The sequence below is a fragment of the Neopsephotus bourkii genome, unplaced genomic scaffold (assembly GCF_033783945.1).
Source record: "Neopsephotus bourkii isolate Nb327-2 ecotype Australia unplaced genomic scaffold, CSIRO-AGI_Nbou_v1 NB_52, whole genome shotgun sequence".
NCBI lineage: Eukaryota > Metazoa > Chordata > Aves > Psittaciformes > Psittacidae > Neopsephotus > Neopsephotus bourkii.
This window is the reverse complement of record NW_026900569.1, coordinates 1095020-1113050: the sequence shown is the minus strand read 5'-3', so window position 1 is coordinate 1113050 and position 18031 is coordinate 1095020. Positions and strand designations below refer to the sequence as shown.

Genomic DNA, 18031 nt, shown 5'->3' with positions numbered 1-18031 from the left:
ATACGTGCTCTGATGCTCATTATTCAGGGCCGTAATCAGGTTGCATGTTTCCTTTTTTTGCCTTTGCAGGACTAGGTGGCTCACTGCTGCCTTAGTGAGATGAATGGACATCACGATTCTTGTGTTGAAGAAGAGGCAGAAATCATAAAGGATTTTAGCCAGGAATAACCTCAAAGAGCAACTCCTGAGAAATGCTGGAGACACCAGGAGAATGCACGGTTCTTGCAACACAGGTACCTTTGAAGGAGCTGGAATGCGAGCTGCAGGCACTGACAGCCTCTCTGGTTTCACCTTTCCACAACATTCACCATTTGCACTAAGAATCTCCCTGCAGTAAGAAGCTGTCCTGCTGACACACACAGATTTACTTGCTATTGAGGTGGGATTATAGCCCTAAGGCTATAGCCACAGTGGTGATTAACTATGCGCATCATCGACACTAAAACAAGAAGCAACCTGTACATGCCTTCAGGAAGATGCTGGAATGTATCCTGAAGAAATGGCAAAGCAGTTTGTGTCAGAGCCATTCTGGGGCTAGCTGGAGGCAAACCACGGCCTAATTAGGCCATGTAGTCTGAGCAAGACTAATTCACGAGGGGCAATGCAGTTTCTTCCAGCTGCTTTCTGTGTGTGTTTGATTTTCTAAGGTGGGGGAAAGCTGTAGAAAGATGACACTGTGGTTATAGTGCATGACTGGTTCTGCTTTCATTTCCCCCATGGGTTTGGGCATATCACTTCATGCCTCTGTGTGTTTTGACTCTTCTTCCAGTGCAAAGTGTTTTTTCTCCCAAGAGATGTTCTGAAGCTTGAAGTCATTGCTTTTCATTGACTTCCACATGGGATGTGCTGTGGAAGTGTTTGAAAGTGACTGAATGTGTTACAGAATTGCAGTAGAGAGTCTTCTGAAATCACTGTACAATAACACTGTACAAGCTCCTTTAATTGTTGTGTGTGACTACACAATAAAGGGAACACTTTTCATCTGCACTTTGTAATAAATATTGAACACTAAAAGCTAAATCACAAACCCCAGAGGCAGGGTGTTTTAAAGCTAGAATAGTGAGAAATAAGCAGGGCACCCTGTGCCAGGGCTTCACCACTCTCACAGGGAAGAACTTCCTTATGCCTCATCTCAATCCCCATGACAGCCTCGTCGGGAAGGGACTGGCATGTGTGTGCTCCAGAGCTGCCTGCTCATGCACCAACTAAGCACCCCTTAACTGGGATTTGGGTGCTGCTGGGAGAGCTAAGCAGGGAGTGGGCTCCCCTTCACATCTGCCCAACATGGAATCTTGTTTCTCCTTTTCTTATAAGTAGAGGTGGGAAGGTAAGCGGAACATGCTGGAGCAGGGAGAGGTGACAGATGGTGGATATTAAAAAGACTGTGATTACAGGATTTGGTGAGAGGGGCCTTTATGGATATAATTTTTTAATTGTTGCTCTTTTTTTAGGGGAAAAAGCCCAGTGCTCCCAAACAGTTCCCAGCGAAAGCCCTGGTCTCTGAGCACTGTTGACTCCAATCACTTCGACACAGAGAAAAAGAAAATGCTGTGCTTGTTAGAACTCCTTGGTTCAACTTCTTCTGCGGAGAAGTGTTTGTTTCCTTCCATCTGCTGCCTTTGCAAGGAAGGAAAATCAGCCTGCTCAGATACCAGGAAGTTCTTCAACATTTGCACAGCTAGCTGGAAATGCAGAAACAATAACATGCATAAATTATCATACCTAAAAATACCCTGCATGCCAGTCACACATATAATCCAGCCCTGGAGCGACTCCTAAGTAACATAAGACTGCATAAAGTATGCAGATACACGGGATGTGGGCAGAACAGGGCAGCTGTGGCAGCAGATGCACGTGCCTGGCACTCTTGTACCATTGTAGTTTCTTCCTCTCATCAAAACATGTTTTGCTTTCACTGGGAGCTGCCGGCTGCCTCCTTCATCTTTGTGCACTGTATCTGCCAAAGCCACTTGCACAGGAGATTGAAGAGAGAGCCAGGCCCTTTGTGATCAACAGAGTCCCCCAGTATTTAAAGCAAATCCATCGTGACACTGGGGCTGTGTGACCAGCGTGGTAGGATGCCATAAGGCTGATCCTCAAATGCCACGTTTCTCCTTTGGGGGCAAAGTACAGCAGAGGCAGGGCAGGGCTGGCTGATGGGTGTCCACAGGGCACTCTGACAGCAGACAAACCCAATCACCCCAGAGCAGGACATGGTTGTTGCCCTACAGCTCTCTGCTGTGGGAAGTCCGTGGTGTCTCTTGCAATCAGTTCCTATGTGCTCTGTGTCTCCAGCAGTGGCTTTCCAGAACCCTCCAAGCCTGCACACGTTTCCATGGTAACACCAAGCAATGATGCGGTGACTGCAGGATTGAGGTGCTGGTGCGCTCTCCCTTCCGAGCCCTGCACCAGTTCTGGCTCTGCACACCAGAAGCTGCAGGTGAGCTGCAGTAACTGACTCTGCAGTGAGAGCTGTGGTTCTTCACCACAACTCCCCTCTCGACGTCAGGTCAGAGGCCACACTCACCACATTCACTGCATGCTGCTGGTGAATGAACAGCGTTGGAAGTGTTCAGACCCCAGCCAAGTCCCAGTGGAGGTACAGTCCTGTTCATCTGTGAACCCACCAGCGCTGCAATTCCTGCCGGCGTCCGTGGCACCAATCCCACCAACATGACCCCCATGGGAACTGTGGAAACGCTGTTTCACCCAGAACCGGAGCCCAGCTGCCCTGTGCTGCAGCAGGGATGAGGATGCTGCTATCAGCTCTTCACCCATCACCACAGCCTGCTGGCTAACCAGTGCTGATGCAAACACACGACACTTTCAGTTCATTTAGTCTCTGTGGCCTAAAACTCTCCCCGTGACCAACCACAGCCTGGCTACAGCCTGTCACATCCTTCCTTCCTCATCCCAGTGGAAACCGAGCCAGGACTTCTCAGCATCCACAATGAGACCCAGTGTGAGGAACACTCAGCCAGCCAGGCCGTTTGAATGGGCTGGGTCCTAGCACAGCCATCGGTTACTATGTGTCCTCCTGATGAAAGTGAAAAGCTGTCGAACTGCAGCAAGAGCTTTGACCTCAGCACCCAGCCCAGACTGCAAGGAGGGGCCGGGCACATCTCCATCACAGTTGAAGGCAGCCGAAGCTGGAGCAGCAGCCAGGTCTTTTGGGGGTGCCGCTGCTGTCAGGAGCAGCACAAGCACCAGTGGGTCACGGTCTGCTCATTGTCCCTGCAGCTGAGGACCCAAATTCCCCCCATCCTGCCCTGAAATGGTCCCTACAAGGTGTTTAAAGCTCGAGCGCTGCTCATTCCTGCCCAGGACACAGCTCACAGCTTCCCTTTAGGGATCAGGGGTCGGTGAATGACACCCAGAGCAGCTGAAGGACCGAGTCGGGCAGATCCCTGATACCGGGAAATAAAGGGTTAACATTATGCCTGCTTACTTAAGCAGTCGCTGTGCTTGGTGAAGCAGAACCATAGGAGTCAAAGTTGCTAGAACGGGGAAGCAGAATTGTAAGTTACAGCTGCCAGGCAGAATTGTAGTAGATCAGATTCATGACATTTGAGACATTCTTGTTTAAACGGTATCCATAGAAAGAAAAGGAACAAAAGATAGCCAGAGTAACAACATTTGCAAACTTGACAAGTTTCTGCTTTAAGATACATAAAACTGGCTTGTACAGAACCTGAGGTCTGAACAGGAGCCGAAACCCTATTGAGTCTGCATGAAGGCAAGAGGTTACTCGCGGTGATGAAGAGGAACTCCAGGCCTTCATCCTCACGACCCCCTCACGACCTCCACCAGGAGGCACTGCACAGGCGCCCCAATGGGACGAATGCCAGAAAACTAATTATAATCCTAGACAGGAATAGGTTTTGCATATGTATTAGGCGTGAAGCAATCCCATGTTTAGGTAATCATTATATGTAATATAAACCAACTGAGTGGCAAAGGGAAGGTGCGATCCCCATGTGCCTCAGCACTGAATAAAGCATACCTACTTGACAACTGTAACGAGTTGTGGGGTCAATCCGCGTATCATCCCTGCAGTGACAGGGACTCCTCAGCAGAAGCATGAAGGAACAAGGACGTTTCACAGAACCCCAGCCTGGTTTGTGTTGAAGGGACCTCAAAGCCCCTTCAGTTCCAACCCCTGCCACTGGCAGGGACACCTCCCACTGGAGCAGCTTGCCCGAACACTTCATTACCGCTGTATTGAACCACTTCTCCTTCTCACCCTCAACCCCGACCCTGCGGGGGCCGGGCCGCGCTCGGACCCTCCCGCTGGGCTCCTGAGGCGAGCGAGCGGGCGCCGTGAGGGGCGGAGCGGAGCGGGCGTGGGGGGGCGGCCCTGCCGGCGGTGCTGCTGCCGCGACCCCGACCCCGACCCCGACTCCGGCCCCGGCCGTGGCCGTGGCTGTGGCCGTGCCCGCGGAGGGGATCGCGGGGCGGCGGCAGCAGGCAGGCAGGCAGGTAGGTAGGTGGGTAGGTGTGTGGGTGTGCGGGTGGGGGAGAGGGGAGGCGGCGGGAAGATGGCGGCTCCCGTCAGCTCGGCTCCCGCCCCGCGCAGGCAGCGCCGCGCCCCGCCATGAAGCTGGTCATCCTGGAGACGTACGCGCAGGCCAGCGAGTGGGCCGCCAAGTACATCCGCAACCGCATCGTGCACTTCGCGCCCGGGCCCGGCCGCTTCTTCACGCTGGGGCTGCCCACAGGTGGGTGCCGGGGCCGGGAGCGGGGGCCCTTCCCTCGTCCCGGCCCCGGCTCTGAGGCGGCGGCTCCCCGCAGGCAGCACGCCGCTGGGCTGCTACAGGAAGCTGGTGGAGTACTGCCGCAACGGGGACCTCTCCTTCAAGTACGTGAAGACCTTCAACATGGACGAGTACGTGGGTGAGTGACCGCAGAGCAGAAGTGCTGGTTCCCCGTGACCTGCTGTGCTCTCGGTGTGAAGGCCTGAAGGGCCCGAGGGGGGGCTGATGTGCCGCAGCGCTCGGTACCGCAGCCGGACTCTGGTGTCAGCACACGGGGCATGCAGAGAGTCCCACCTGCGGCACGTTCACGACAGGAGGGATAACGTTTGTGTTGGCCATGGGAGCGAAGAGGGCAATTCTGAAATCCGTGTAAGAAATACGATCAGAGAGCTGGAGGCAGGCTGGAGAAGAGAAGGCTCCTTAAGGGGAGAGCTTAGAGCAGCCCCAGTGCCTAAAGGGGCTGCAGGAAACCTGGAGAGGGGCTTGGGACAAGGGCCTGTAGGGACAGGCCAAGGGGAATGGCTTGAACCTGCCCGAGGGGAGACTGAGCTGAGCTCTTAGGCAGAAGCTCTTCCCTGTGAGGGTGCTGAGGCGCTGGCACAGGGTGCCCAGAGAAGCTGTGGCTGCCCCATCCCTGGCAGTGCTCAAGGCCAGGTTGGACACAGGGGCTTGGAGCAAGCTGCTCCAGTGGAAGGGGTCCCTGCCCGTGGCAGGGGTTGGAGCTGGAAGAGCTTTAAGGTCCCTTCAACCCAAACCAGGCTGGGTTCCATGTTCCTGTGAAATCCTAAAGGGTATCAGGTGTCTGGTACAACACACGCTGGACACTGCTGTATTTTACCTGAAGTTAGGTATTGATTGACCAAGGATCCCTGCAATACTGTGCAATATTAACTACCACCTTTAGGTTTAGGTTCAGGTGTCTGACAAGCACCAACATGTTACCTTGTGATTGCCCTCCTGTAACAACGAGCACTCCTGTTGAGATAGCAGAGAACTGTTTAATTTATGAAGCAAGCTGTGCTGAAACAGCCTCTTGAGAAGAAAGAATACAGAGAGATTAGTGACAAGCCTGAAGTTCCAAAGGTGAAAGACACACGGGCTAATTATTTGCTAATGCTGCTTTTACTCTGGTCAAGATATTTTCTTGAAAAAGTCCTCATCAGGCAGCATTAGGGAATAGGCACCGCAGGGAAGGTTTATAGCACTCAAGGTAGTAACAGATGAGGCACAGTGCATGCCTGCTTTCTGGAACATCTGCTGCATGTTAAGGTGAGCACATACAGGAGCTCTTGTAGGAGGCTTAGAGGAGCTACACTGATTGATTTTAATTGCGCTATTTAAGGAAACAAAGCCAAGTCGTGGAAGCTGAGGGAGTCACAAATGACAGCCAAAAGCAGAGCTCTGTTACCAAAGCCACTGCAAGGGCGTAGAGGTGGCTTACGTTATGAGTGATACTCTCTGTTGGTCTTAGTCCTGTCCATGCTCTGCTGCTTCCAGGTCTCCCGAGGGATCACCCGGAAAGTTACCATTCCTTCATGTGGAACAACTTCTTCAAGCACATCGACATCTCGGCAGAAAACGTGCACATTTTGGATGGGAACGCCCCGGACCTGCAGGCGGAGTGTGACGCCTTCGAGGAGAAAATCAAGGCAGCCGGAGGAATCGAACTCTTTGTGGGAGGTGAGGCCCAAAACACCGATAGCCTCTTAACCCCACTGGCAGGAAGCGCTGCCTTCCTCCACCAGCTAGCCCATGCACTGGCAGGACTGTTCATGTGCAGTGCAGTGGGTCTGCAGTGAAAGCCACCCCATGCTCACTGCCCTGGGCGCTCTTGTGCTGGCAGCGTTGCCTTGCAGTGCACTGCTCCCCCTGTTTGAAGTATTTCAGTCCAGTAGGTCCATTCAGTTCAGTCCATTCAGGAATGGATTAGGAGAAACAGGCAGTGCTAGAATTGCACCAAATACAAAATGGACCGCTATTACCAGTGCTAACAGGACACTGCCAGGAGCAGTCAGAGTCCTCTGAGCACAGAGGAGCTGAAGGCAAGCTTTTCCCATCAGTTTGCCTGAAGATTTGGCCATCTGCTCTGCTCCATTGCTGTCCCATTAGGGACTGTTAGGGAAGAGTCTGTTGGCTTCAGAGGGGCTTTTGCTGTCATTCCTACCAGAAGCTAATTTGAGCTTGAGCAGAAAATGGCAAGTGTTTTTCTCAGATGTGCATCTGTTCCTGGAGGCACTGAGTGTCCCTCTAACAGAAGTGCTGTTGTCCCTGCTCCCCATGACAACCAGTAAAGCCACTGACCTCCTCAAACTGTCTGTTACAGGTATTGGCCCGGATGGTCACATTGCCTTCAACGAGCCTGGGTCAAGTTTGGTATCCAGGACACGAGTGAAGACCTTGGCTATGGACACGATACTGGCCAACGCCAGGTTCTTTGATGGTGACCTCTCCAAAGTCCCCACAATGGCTCTGACAGTTGGAGTAGGCACGGTTATGGATGCCAGAGAGGTTAGGAGGAAAGCAGTGACTCCATACAGTAGCTCTTGAACAGGGCTTCCTGGAGCAGTTGAAGATGATTCTGTTTCGGAGCTGCAATGCACCCTGCTGGTGTAGGCCAGCTTATGCCTTTCCTGCTGCAGACAGCTGAATACCTGATCCTCTTGCTCCATCTTCCTTTTTTGCTCTGCCAACAGTTAGGTTTGTGTAACCCTGCAGTACAGTTGTTATCCACAGGGAGCTAGGAAGGTCTGGGAGGATGTGTTTGATTAAATATCTCACCTGGGGAAATAACTGCAAGAATCACAGGTTGACTGGATGTTCCACCAGCAGATCATGAAATCTGGGACAGCTTTTAATGGAGTCTGTACCTCGACTTCATTGACAAATAAAATGCAGCCAAAACTGTGATACAGTGAAGTGCTTCTGTGCAGGATGATGGAGCTCTCCCCATTAAGGACCAGGGCAGCTCTCTTTGTTCAACAGGGGTGTGTGTGTGTGCTCTGAACACATCTTCCAGACCCTAACTGCCATCTTCTGTGTCTTGGGGTCCAGGTGATGATTCTTATCACAGGAGCCCACAAAGCCTTTGCTTTGTACAAAGCAATTGAGGAAGGTGTCAACCACATGTGGACAGTATCTGCCTTCCAGCAGCACCCCAACACTGTGTTTGTGTGTGATGAGGACGCCACGCTGGAACTCAGAGTTAAGACTGTGAAATACTTTAAAGGTGGGTGTTTGAGCAGGCCAAGGAGCTGTTGTATTTTGTTTTTAAGAGGCACAAGCCATGCTTTGCATTAGATGTTGCTGATACTCAGCTCCCAAAGGAGTAGATTTCTTAACTGTAACAGCTGAGGTATGCAGCAGTAACAGAAGTGCAAAGGTAGATGCTTAACTGCATGGGAATGAGAGCAAAGGAACAGGGACTGTAGTGATGTGTAATTTCATTAGCATCCAATGAAAGAGAATGTTGCCTTGTTATGTCTGCTGAAGTCATCTTTTCACTTCCTCCATCAGGTTTAATGCTGGTTCACAACAAGCTTGTGGAACCATTATACAGCATGAAGGAGACTGGAGAAATAAAAAGCCACTCCAAGAAGCCATACAGCGATTAATATGACTGTTCAGAGCAGTGCTGAACCAGCTTTCCTGCTGCAAACCAGCTGTGAAAGAAGGGAATTGCTGCATAAACTTGGATTTGTTCCTAAATTAGCAAAGTGATGATGTGCTGCTTCTCTCCACTAAAAGCATGCCCAACACCTGCCCTCACTAACCAAATGTGGATGCATCCAGTGCACTGCATTCCACAAGCTTCTGCCACTGCCTTGTTCTCCGAAGGCAGAGTCAGTGGAGAAAGAGCTGTTTCCCCTATGGAGCAGCTCTGCTCATGTGGACTGAAGGTTGCAGAACTTAAATATGGAGAGACACAAAAGTCAGTGTTGCAGAAACCAAATGGGTCAACTCTTTGGGATGTATTCCTTGCAATTAGGTCAAGCACCTGTGTGTCCTTCCTTCCACAAATCACCCTGAGATGCTCAGACTGGCTATAAGGAAGAAACCTCCCTGTGAGGACAGCCAAGCAGTGGGACAGGTCCCCCAGGGAGGGCTGTGCAGTCTCTGTCCTCAAGAGCATTTCAAGATCTGACTGGATAAAGCCCTGGCTGAATCCTGCTTTGAGCCAAAGCTGAAGCAGTAAGTTCTCTTGCTGCCCCTTCCTGTGCTTTTACTGTTGCTACAAGGAAATGCCAAATAATCATAGTTTGGGTTGGAAAGGACCTTAAGATCATCCAGTTCCAACCCCCCTGCCATGGGCAGGGACACCTCACACTAAACCATCTCACCCAAGGCTTCATCCAACCTGGCCTTGAACACTGCCAGGGATGGAGCATTCACAACCTCCCTGGGCAACCCATTCCAGTGCCTCACCACCCTAACAGGAAAGAATTTCCTCCTTATATCCAATCTAAACATCCCCTGTTTAAGTTTGCACCCATTACCCCTTGTCCTATCACTACAGTCCCTAATGAAGAGTCCCTCCCCAGCATCCCTATAGGCCCCCTTCGGATACTGGAAGCTGCTGTGAGGTCTCCACACAGCCTTCTCTTCTCCAGGCTGAACAGCCCAAACTTTCTCAGCCTATCTTCATACAGGAGGTGCTCCAGTCCCGATCATCCAAATAAGCCTCAAGGAAGAACTGTTCCCTCTGGAATTACAGAAGTCCCACACTGCTGGACAAAAGCCTGTACTGACAAGACCCCATGAATTCTGGAGCTTCATCCCTGGGTCTCCTATCAAATGTTACCATGTGAGGGCCAAGACAGAGCAGGCAGCATCTCTTCCCTCCATGCAGGAGTGCTGTAAGCTGTTACTCTGTGATGTGACTTTCTACACTAAATGTCTTGAGTTTTCTAACCACTCACATTTGTACCTGGTGCTCAGTTTCACTGTGCTCATGAAACAGAACAGTTCCTGTGGGTCAGCAGGACTGGGAACACAGTCTTTGAGCAGAACAAGACCTCCAAAGCATGAGAAAGAGCCGTCAGTTTGCAGAAGCTTTCAGTAGCACCTGGAACTGAAGTTATACTGAAAGAGTCTGGTAGAACAGCCACTGCTGCTCCCTCCTTCAGGCCTCAGCCAGTGTTTGTGGGCAGGGTTCCATCACACACCTGCTGTGCTCCTGTCCTGCCATACAAAAAATGACTCTTAGGCCTTTAAAGGAGGTCACAGCTCTCTGCCCAGTACCACAGTACCTGCACATAACCTAATGCTCCTTCCGTGCATGCAGAAATGGAGGTGGAGTTTACAAAAGGGGAGAAAAAACAAGGAGGAAATAGCACCATGGTACCCAAGCTGCCTGCCCTGTTCTGTCTGTGAAGATGGGTTGGGGGATTATCTGTCCTGCCTTTGCAGCACTGATTGCATTATGAGTGCAGTCCCCTGCCTGTCCCCTCCTCAGAGGGTCTGTCCTCGAGTCCTGAGCGCCCAGAATTCACACACAGTGGTGACCACATCACTCCTCTTCCCCTCCATGCACCGTTTGTGAAAGCAGAGGTAGGCCACTGCAGCCCCTTCAAATACTCCCTATAGCGTTTGTACTGTGATGGCTCTGGTGGACATCCCCAGCCACAGATTTCCATCCCAACATACCCTCCAGTGTCCCAGCTCTGCCCTCAGCCCATCTCTGTCCTGGCAGAAGGGACGTACCTGGCCTCCTGTAGGTTTGAGAGCTCCAGCACCATCTCCTCCACCCAGGCAGGAGGCCAGGGTTTAAGCACATTCCTTGTCACAAATATTCCCATCCAAAACCAGGCAGCTTCTGAAGTTAAAAATGGTGGCCGGAGTGGAAACTCCAGTGGGAATGGCAGCTCAGAGCTGGTGTCACCCCCTGCAGTAATCCCAGGGTGGCATCGTGAACAGCCACCGGGTACCCAGGCCTTGGAGCTCAGGGAAAACTGAAGCTCTTTGGGTGTGAGGTCACTGAACATGACCAGCCAAGCATCTCAGCAGAGCACACCCCGTGCAGCTTCACCCTAGAGCTTTGCACCAGCCCCACTCTGCTCTGTGTCATTCTGCAGTCCAGTGCCTCAGCCCCATGGCACACAGGAGCCAGCAGCCATCACCAGCCAGGCACAGACCTGCACTGCCACAGACATGCCATAACGCAGACAAACAGGGAGACAACTGGGTTTGCTGTCTTAAAGTGAATTTAGTGCAGGTGAAAGGTGCAGGAAATACAACTGAAACCATACACAGTGTGAATTTTCCCTACACACTGTCCCACAGCCTAAACCAAGCCAAGATGCACTCTTACCAGCTCATGATTTTAATCACTGCCAGTTCTAACAGTGCAGACCCCCCCATCCTCTGCGGAGGGCACTAAATCAGTACTCGTTTTGGCCAGGTATCCGAGTATAAATTTATTTACTATCAATCAAAGCTGAGTGAGAGGAATTCGCCTTGAGCCTCTGAAGAGCCTCCGGTGCCCGAGCTACCCCGGCCCCTGCTCTTTGATTTGAACCCAAGAGAGCCAGTTTGAATTTCAACATTTTTAGACCACTCTGCACATGGAAAAACTTCTTTGAAGTGAGCAGCTCCCTGCAGCACTCCCTGCCATGCTCCCAGCACCACTCACTGAGCTGCAGGGAAACCATTGGGGTTTGAAACAGCGTGAAGTGCAAGAACAGTGGAAATAAGGGATCTAGTCCAGGAGCAAACCTAGCAACTTACAAAGAGTTAGTAAAAATAAATTACTTCATCATCTGAGAAGGGCATTTCGTATCTTCAAGAATTCAACTTACTCTCAGCTATGTATCCATGAACACGTGTTTCAATATCTGACTGATGCTTTCCACCCTCTCACTGGCCACTCACTCGGGTCAGTGCCTCAGCACTGGCAAGATAAGGAGAAGCAACACAAGTGAATTCTCCATCAACACTGAGACTCCTGACTGGCTGCACCTGCCTTTAACAATCAATAGGATTATCAGGGCTTTCCACAGTGACCCTGACTGCAGGATGGGTGAAATGCTCTCCTTTGGTTTTGGACACAGCCTCTGAAGGGTGAGGATCCTGCAGTGCAAGGTCGGTACCGTTCTTCTACCACGCAATAGAAGGGGAAAGCAAACAAACTTGACATGAAACTGGAAGCACCCGATTCTGATTTGCTCAGTGCTGTTGCTAAAGAGCTACTGCTCTTCATCTTCATCTTCCCAGTACTCCTCCTCAGCAACCATGGCTTGAAACAACCTGCAAGGCAGCCAGCAACTCACATCAGGGTGTAAAAAAGGTAAAACACCTACCAAAAAATAACAATCTAAATGGGACAAGAGCTACAAAAGCCACAAGTTTCAGTATCTTCAGTATCACAAACCACTGGTGCTGCAGTGCCCCAGGTCGATCAACATGATCTGAACAAAGCCACTCTGCAGCACGTTAACACCAAAAGGCAGGGAGAGGCTCTGCCCTGTGAGGTTGATGAGGAGAACACGTACCTGTTGAAGCAGGGGGAGGATGGATCATTGAAGTGCCTGTATGGGTTCACCCTTGACAGAGAGCCCATGCAGAGCCAGCAGAAGTACTGCATGCAGCCCGTGCACGTCATCTTGTTACACCCATCGAGTTTCTGAGGGGAAGAAAACAAGAAATGGCAATAACCAAGTCTCACTGTGCCAGTCTTCAGGCCTGGCTCTGTTTGATAACACTCCTTAAAGCCCCTCAGCTAAGGAATACACTGTACCCTGGCTCCATCGTACCCCTCACCTTTTCTCCCTGTTGCAAAGGGCTAGGAGCTACAATCACAGATGGCACATTGGCTCGAATAATAATAATCATATGCTGGAAATCAGTAGTTTTCTGAAGCTATTTGTATTTCCTGGCTGTTGTGGAAACAGCAGTAGCCTGAAACACACAGAAAACAACGGGATCCATATGGGTCCACAGAAAACCTGGATCAGTTTAGTCCTGGAGTGTGAACAATCCCAGCTACTGTATCTACCCAAGTCCCTGAGCTCCAGAAACATCACCTCCTTTTCCATACAACACAGAAAGGGAAAATTCTCTCACCATTCCTAGCAGTTTGCCCTCCCTGGTGACCCTGGCGCCTACAAACCCATCTCTGTTCCAGCCTAAGCACAGACCTGACTCCATCGGAGTTTGTGTGCAGAGTTACTACAGCTCCTCCACCTCTCCCCTCCGCACTTACCTCTATGTGAGTACCACAGCAGGGACAAGCCTTGGAGTTCTTTTCCAGCCATTCTTTACTCTCTATCTCCTCAAGAGCCTTCTGAATCACCCGTTTGCCGTAGCGTTGTTCCAAAAACCTTTTAGTTGCCTCATCCGCTTCTAAATACTCATTTCGCAAAGCCATTAATTTCTCTGGGGGGTAAATCAAAACCAACCCAAACAAACCACAAAGGAAATAAAACAGGTTTTGTAAGACATTACATAAAGGAGGCCAGCAAGTAACAGCATAAATACTCTCAAAGGAAACTAACATAACTGATTAAAAAGCAAGGAAGACATTGGAATACGTAAGATGAGAATATTAAAACCTCTCTACCCCAAAATTCAGCAGTTTCACTCAGTTATACTTTACATATATACATTTACACCATTATAAGATAGGCCAGCCAATGGACTAGTCTAAAACATAGAATAAGCTGAAAAATGGGGATGTTTTTTCTGAGCATACACTTAATGAAACTTTGTCACAGGATTCTGAGGCCAAACAGAGAAGCACCCCCCGATTCCAGTAACAACCCTAACAACGGGAAGTGGTGGACACACAGGAAGGGGCAGGAAAAGGCACACGTAAAATTGCTCTTGCCCTGCTGTGGCCTCTCAGCATTGGCAATCATCAGTTCAGGGACACCCTGAGCTGTGGCGCATCATCAAAGGAGTACTCTTTAATTGCCAGCAGCAGACCAGCTCCACATGAGTCTTATCTCTGGGGAAGCTCATGTGGTGATGAGTGTCTCTGCTTAGCTGCTGACTTCCAGTCTTTTCCATGCAAACCTTAACTGCTTCTCACTCCATTTCTGAAACACGGAGACTCACCTGCGGTGACTTTACAGGGGGAGACCCCATGGTAGGTCATCTTACAGAGGGTGCAAAAGGCATAGTTGCACTGGGAGCACATGGCCATGGTGCAGCCTGGTTCCTGCATGACAGGGGTCTGGCAGCACGGGCGAGGGCAGTACACCACGTCTGCCATCAGGTCCAAGCTGGACTGCAGGAGCAGGCGGTCGTAGCGTGCAAAGAGCTGCTCTCCAACCAGCTCCTTCACCTGAACAAAGACTACAGACAGGTCAGATGCACTGGAAATGCTGAGCCTGCTACCTGCAGCCATAGGGAGGCAATGAAAGGACCTGCAGCTGGGGTGAATCCGCTTTGCATGCCCCAATAGCTCATAAAAACACTTTCAGAAATGGTGTTTTCATGATTCATTAATGAAAGGAAAAGCATGCAGCATGAGAAGCAATGGGACATTGATTCAGGCCTCTGACAGACACCAGGGTGAGCAAAGCAGGCAAAACATGTGCGGAGTGATCCAGTTTTAGCTCAGATGCCCCACTGCAGCTCAGAGGATGCAAAAAGCATTTCCCTGGATCTGTTCACAGGGCTCCCCAGGAAAAGCCCCACCTCATCCTCTCTAACGATGGGTAAGGGAGCAGAACGCTACCACCGCTGCTCACACACCGCTATTACCTGGCCCGGCGTGGCTACAGAGGAACACTTGGGCTCCGGGCAGTTGAGGCAATGGACCTGCCCGTCCCTGATCTGGATTTCAAAGTAGTCCTTGAGGCACGCTTTGCAGTAGACGTGGCTGCACTCGGTGAAGTGCATGCACTCACTGCCCAGCTTCTCACAGAAGCAGATATTGCACAAGTACATCTTGCTGTTAAAGCACTTCCTCCTCTGGGCCTGATCAAAGTCCAAGATCTCCCTGATCAGACTCGACAGTGATTCCACATCCTGCACGGCTCTCGCATCCATGACTTCTTCCTCAGCCGCAGCAGAGCCCGCTGCACCACCACAGTCCTCAGCACCAGGAGGGACCAAAGGTGTCCTGCTCTGCCCGCTCCCCTGGGGGCACATTTTCAGCTCATACGGGGAGGAAATATTGAGGTAACTCAAAGTTTCTTCCTTCAGAAACTGCATCCAGGCAAACAAGACCACGCAGCCCCGATTCTCTTCCCAGACATTGTCCAAGTGCTTGCAAAGGGCACTGAGCTAGGAAAGGGAAACGATTCCAGGTTTCAGTAGTTCTGACAACCCGTGACTTTTCTTCCCCTCCCATAGTCCTCCTTAGCCCATGCTGCCAACTCAGCCCCACAGCTTTAAATATGTACATAAAATACAAATATCACACTCAAGAGATGCAAGCTTTCATTCCTCAGAACAGCAGCCAAATGAAAACAAGTAAGAAACAAGAGAAGAGCCAACTGGAAAAGCAATGTCATTGCTTATAGAGCGGGTATTTTTTAAGGCCTTATATGCTGTTGTTTAAGGCCTTAGAGCAGCTTCCAGTGCCTAAAAGGGCCTGTAGGGCCATGCCAAGGGGAATGGCTTGAACCTGCCCGAGGGGAGACTGAGCTGAGCTCTTAGGCAGAAGCTCTTCCCTGTGAGGGTGCTGAGGCGCTGGCACAGGGTGCCCAGAGAAGCTGTGGCTGCCCCATCCCTGGCAGTGCTCAAGGCCAGGTTGGACACAGGGGCTTGGAGCAAGCTGCTCCAGTGGCAGGGGTTGGAGCTGGAGGAGCTTTAAGGTCCCTTCAACCCAAACCAGGCTGGGGTTCTGGGATTGTCTTTCATTTCCCCTGCTCCGTTAACACCCCTCGGGGCTCGGTTATTTATGAACTTGTTCATGACCACAAAAGCTCCGTTCGAACGCTGCCAAACCTGGGCCTGGGAGAGCCATTTCCCACTGAGCGTGAAGGCGGGCGGGGAGGTGGAGGGGTAGTCTGGAGGGAGCTCGAAGTTCAGCACCAGGGGCGGCAGGAAGCAGACGCTGTACTCGAATCCACCCGCCTGGAGGCTGCCTCCGGAGCTGCCTGCACCTGAGACAACACCAAGGAGTGAGAACTGATGCCCTGCAGCTGCTGATGGCAGCACCCGGGGGGGGGTCTCTCATCTGATAAAGCTCTGGGATTAGAATGAATGGATCAACCATAAATAACAACGTCTCACGGGGCTGTAGCTATCCCATGGAATCAGTGACCACCAGAGCTGCGAAGTACCGGATCCTGCACAAACTGAGCACTTGGGAAGACAGAGTCTCAAGGGAAAGGGGTAATAAATGAACTCAGTTATTCCAAAGAAATCCTATTGCTCATCCCTACTTTGGAAGATCGCCAAGGAGGTTGGATGTAGGAGGGTGAAATCCCTACTCCAATCCAAGCCCCAGGAATGCCATGAGCACAGCATGGGGCCAGGCACGGCTTGGGTCCATGTCCCTGCAGGTCACCAGGGTACCCCCTTGGTCCGGGATAACACAAAAGGTCTCAACCCACCGCTCACAAATACTTTGAAGTTTTGGGGCAGTTCCAGGCAAATTCTCGTTTCTCCCCCTTGTGCAGACTCGGCTCTCTTGAACTCATCTTCATCATAGATACTGGCCAGCGCCAGCAGCTCATCCTCCTGAGCTTCTCTGTCTTCTGACGACATTTAAACCTCCTGCGGAGTTAAAACCGCTCTTCAACATCCACCCAGTTAACGCACCCTAGTCAAAGGAATCAGCTGGGGTCTCTGTTTCATACTCCTGTTACATCTACAAACCCAAGCAACAGACGCAGCAGTGTAAAACACAATCAAGCTTTCTTACAGACTGAAGGATATTGAGGACTGTATAAAATAAACCCCTCAACACTGGGAAGTCAAAAAGCAAACGGTCTCTGTCAGCGGCTAAACCAGACCTGCTGCAAAAGTGACACAGGGACATTGAGGTCATGCTTGAAAGGGACAAAGCCCGAGGATAACGAGTCAGGAGCAGCATCCCTCCTCCAGTGCTCTGAAACGAGCCCAATTTACGGTTAAAGGTACTGAAGGAAGCAAGGAGAAGCTTCCGCTCCCCCCAGACACCGCGCAGGTGCCCTCCTGTCCCCTCTCGGACATAAAGCCCCGTCCAAGGGGTTACCTTGTGCTCAGCACGGCGCGGGGCAAGCGGCAGGCTCCGGTCACGCACCAGGGGCAGCAGCGGCGGCGGGCGCAGCGCAGGGTCCCTGCTCATTCCTCCGGGGCACGGCAGCTCATGGGCCTCAGCTCCGGTAAGGCACGAAAACCGCTGAGCTCCGCCGTGCGGGGCCGTGGCTCCGGTACCTGCGGGCAGAGGAACGCTCACAGGGGCTGGAGCCCTCCCCGTGCTCTCATTGCTCCATTGACAACCTGAGAGAGCTGGGCTGGGGAAGAGAAGGCTCCCTAAGGGGAGAGCTCAGAGCAGCTCCAGTGCCCGAAGGGGCTGCAGGAACCCGGAGAGGAGAAACCCGCATTTTCGGGCCGTGCCTCCCACCCCGCCGCGCCCGCCGCCGTGAACGGAGGCCCCGCGGCACCCGAGGGACCTGCTCCGCTCCCCTCCCCGCCCCGCCCCGGCCCTGCCCGCAGCCCCGCTCCGGCCTCACCGTGCCCCTGCCGCGGCCTCAGAGGAGCGCGCCCGGGGTCAGCGCGGCGGGGCAGGCACGGGGACAGGAAGCGGCTGCCGGGAAGCGCCTGCCGGGAAGCGCGGGCGCGGCCCCGCTGCCCAGCGCACGGCTCCGCCCGCCGCAGCGCCCCTTGGCGGCTGGGAGGCCCCATAGCGCCTGGCGACACCAGCCCCGCCCAGCGGTGCAGAGCCCCGGTGCAATACAGGGGCACGGAACGGTTTGGGTTGAAAGGGATGGGGCAGCCCCAGCTCCGCTGGGCACCCTGTGCCAGCGCCTCAGCACCCTCACAGGGAAGAGCTTCTGCCTAAGAGCTCAGCTCAGTCTCCCCTCGGGCAGGTTCAAGCCATTCCCCTTGGCCTGGCCCTACAGGCCCTTGTCCCAAGCCCCTCTCCCGTTCTGCTTCATTAAAGGGGTCTGAACCAGGGTCTGGCAACTGCAGCTTCACCCGTAGGGGCACAGAAGGCATTAAAGGCTTTGAGCTGTGCCCTGCACGTGTGAGAAGCACACAGCCCTGCCTCTGCCCCCCCACCACTGCCTCTGCGTTGCAATCAAGAGCTGGAGAAAGTGATGGGGTAGAATCCAGTGCATTTATTTCTTGCAGTATCTGAATGGGTGTTCCAGGTTTGGATTTTAACAGATACAAATTAA

At 52.1% G+C, this 18031-nt stretch overlaps 2 protein-coding genes and 1 long non-coding RNA gene across 3 annotated transcripts; 1 reads left to right on the top strand and 2 right to left on the bottom strand.

Moving 5' to 3' along the window:
• Positions 1-1396: 1396 nt before the first annotated feature.
• LOC133209136 (uncharacterized) lies at positions 1397-2314 on the bottom strand. The gene is made up of 2 exons (XR_009724606.1): positions 2230-2314; positions 1397-1682 (listed from the first exon to the last, which is right to left on the bottom strand). It is a non-coding gene; the product is annotated as an uncharacterized LOC133209136 (long non-coding RNA).
• A 2206-nt stretch (positions 2315-4520) lies between these two features.
• GNPDA1 (glucosamine-6-phosphate deaminase 1) lies at positions 4521-8588 on the top strand. Its single transcript, XM_061348141.1, has 6 exons — positions 4521-4718; positions 4792-4893; positions 6252-6434; positions 7078-7262; positions 7806-7980; positions 8268-8588. Exons 1-6 carry the CDS (start codon positions 4595-4597, stop codon positions 8363-8365), a joined length of 867 nt encoding a protein of 288 aa, XP_061204125.1. The 5' UTR covers positions 4521-4594; the 3' UTR covers positions 8366-8588.
• Positions 8589-10936: 2348 nt separating this feature from the next.
• Positions 10937-16445, bottom strand: RNF14 (ring finger protein 14). Its single transcript, XM_061348136.1, has 7 exons — positions 16259-16445; positions 15648-15805; positions 14457-14981; positions 13806-14034; positions 12952-13124; positions 12242-12372; positions 10937-11996 (listed from the first exon to the last, which is right to left on the bottom strand). The coding sequence occupies exons 1-7, from the start codon at positions 16410-16412 to the stop codon at positions 11936-11938; spliced, it is 1431 nt and encodes a 476-aa protein (XP_061204120.1). The 5' UTR covers positions 16413-16445; the 3' UTR covers positions 10937-11935.
• Positions 16446-18031: the final 1586 nt, after the last annotated feature.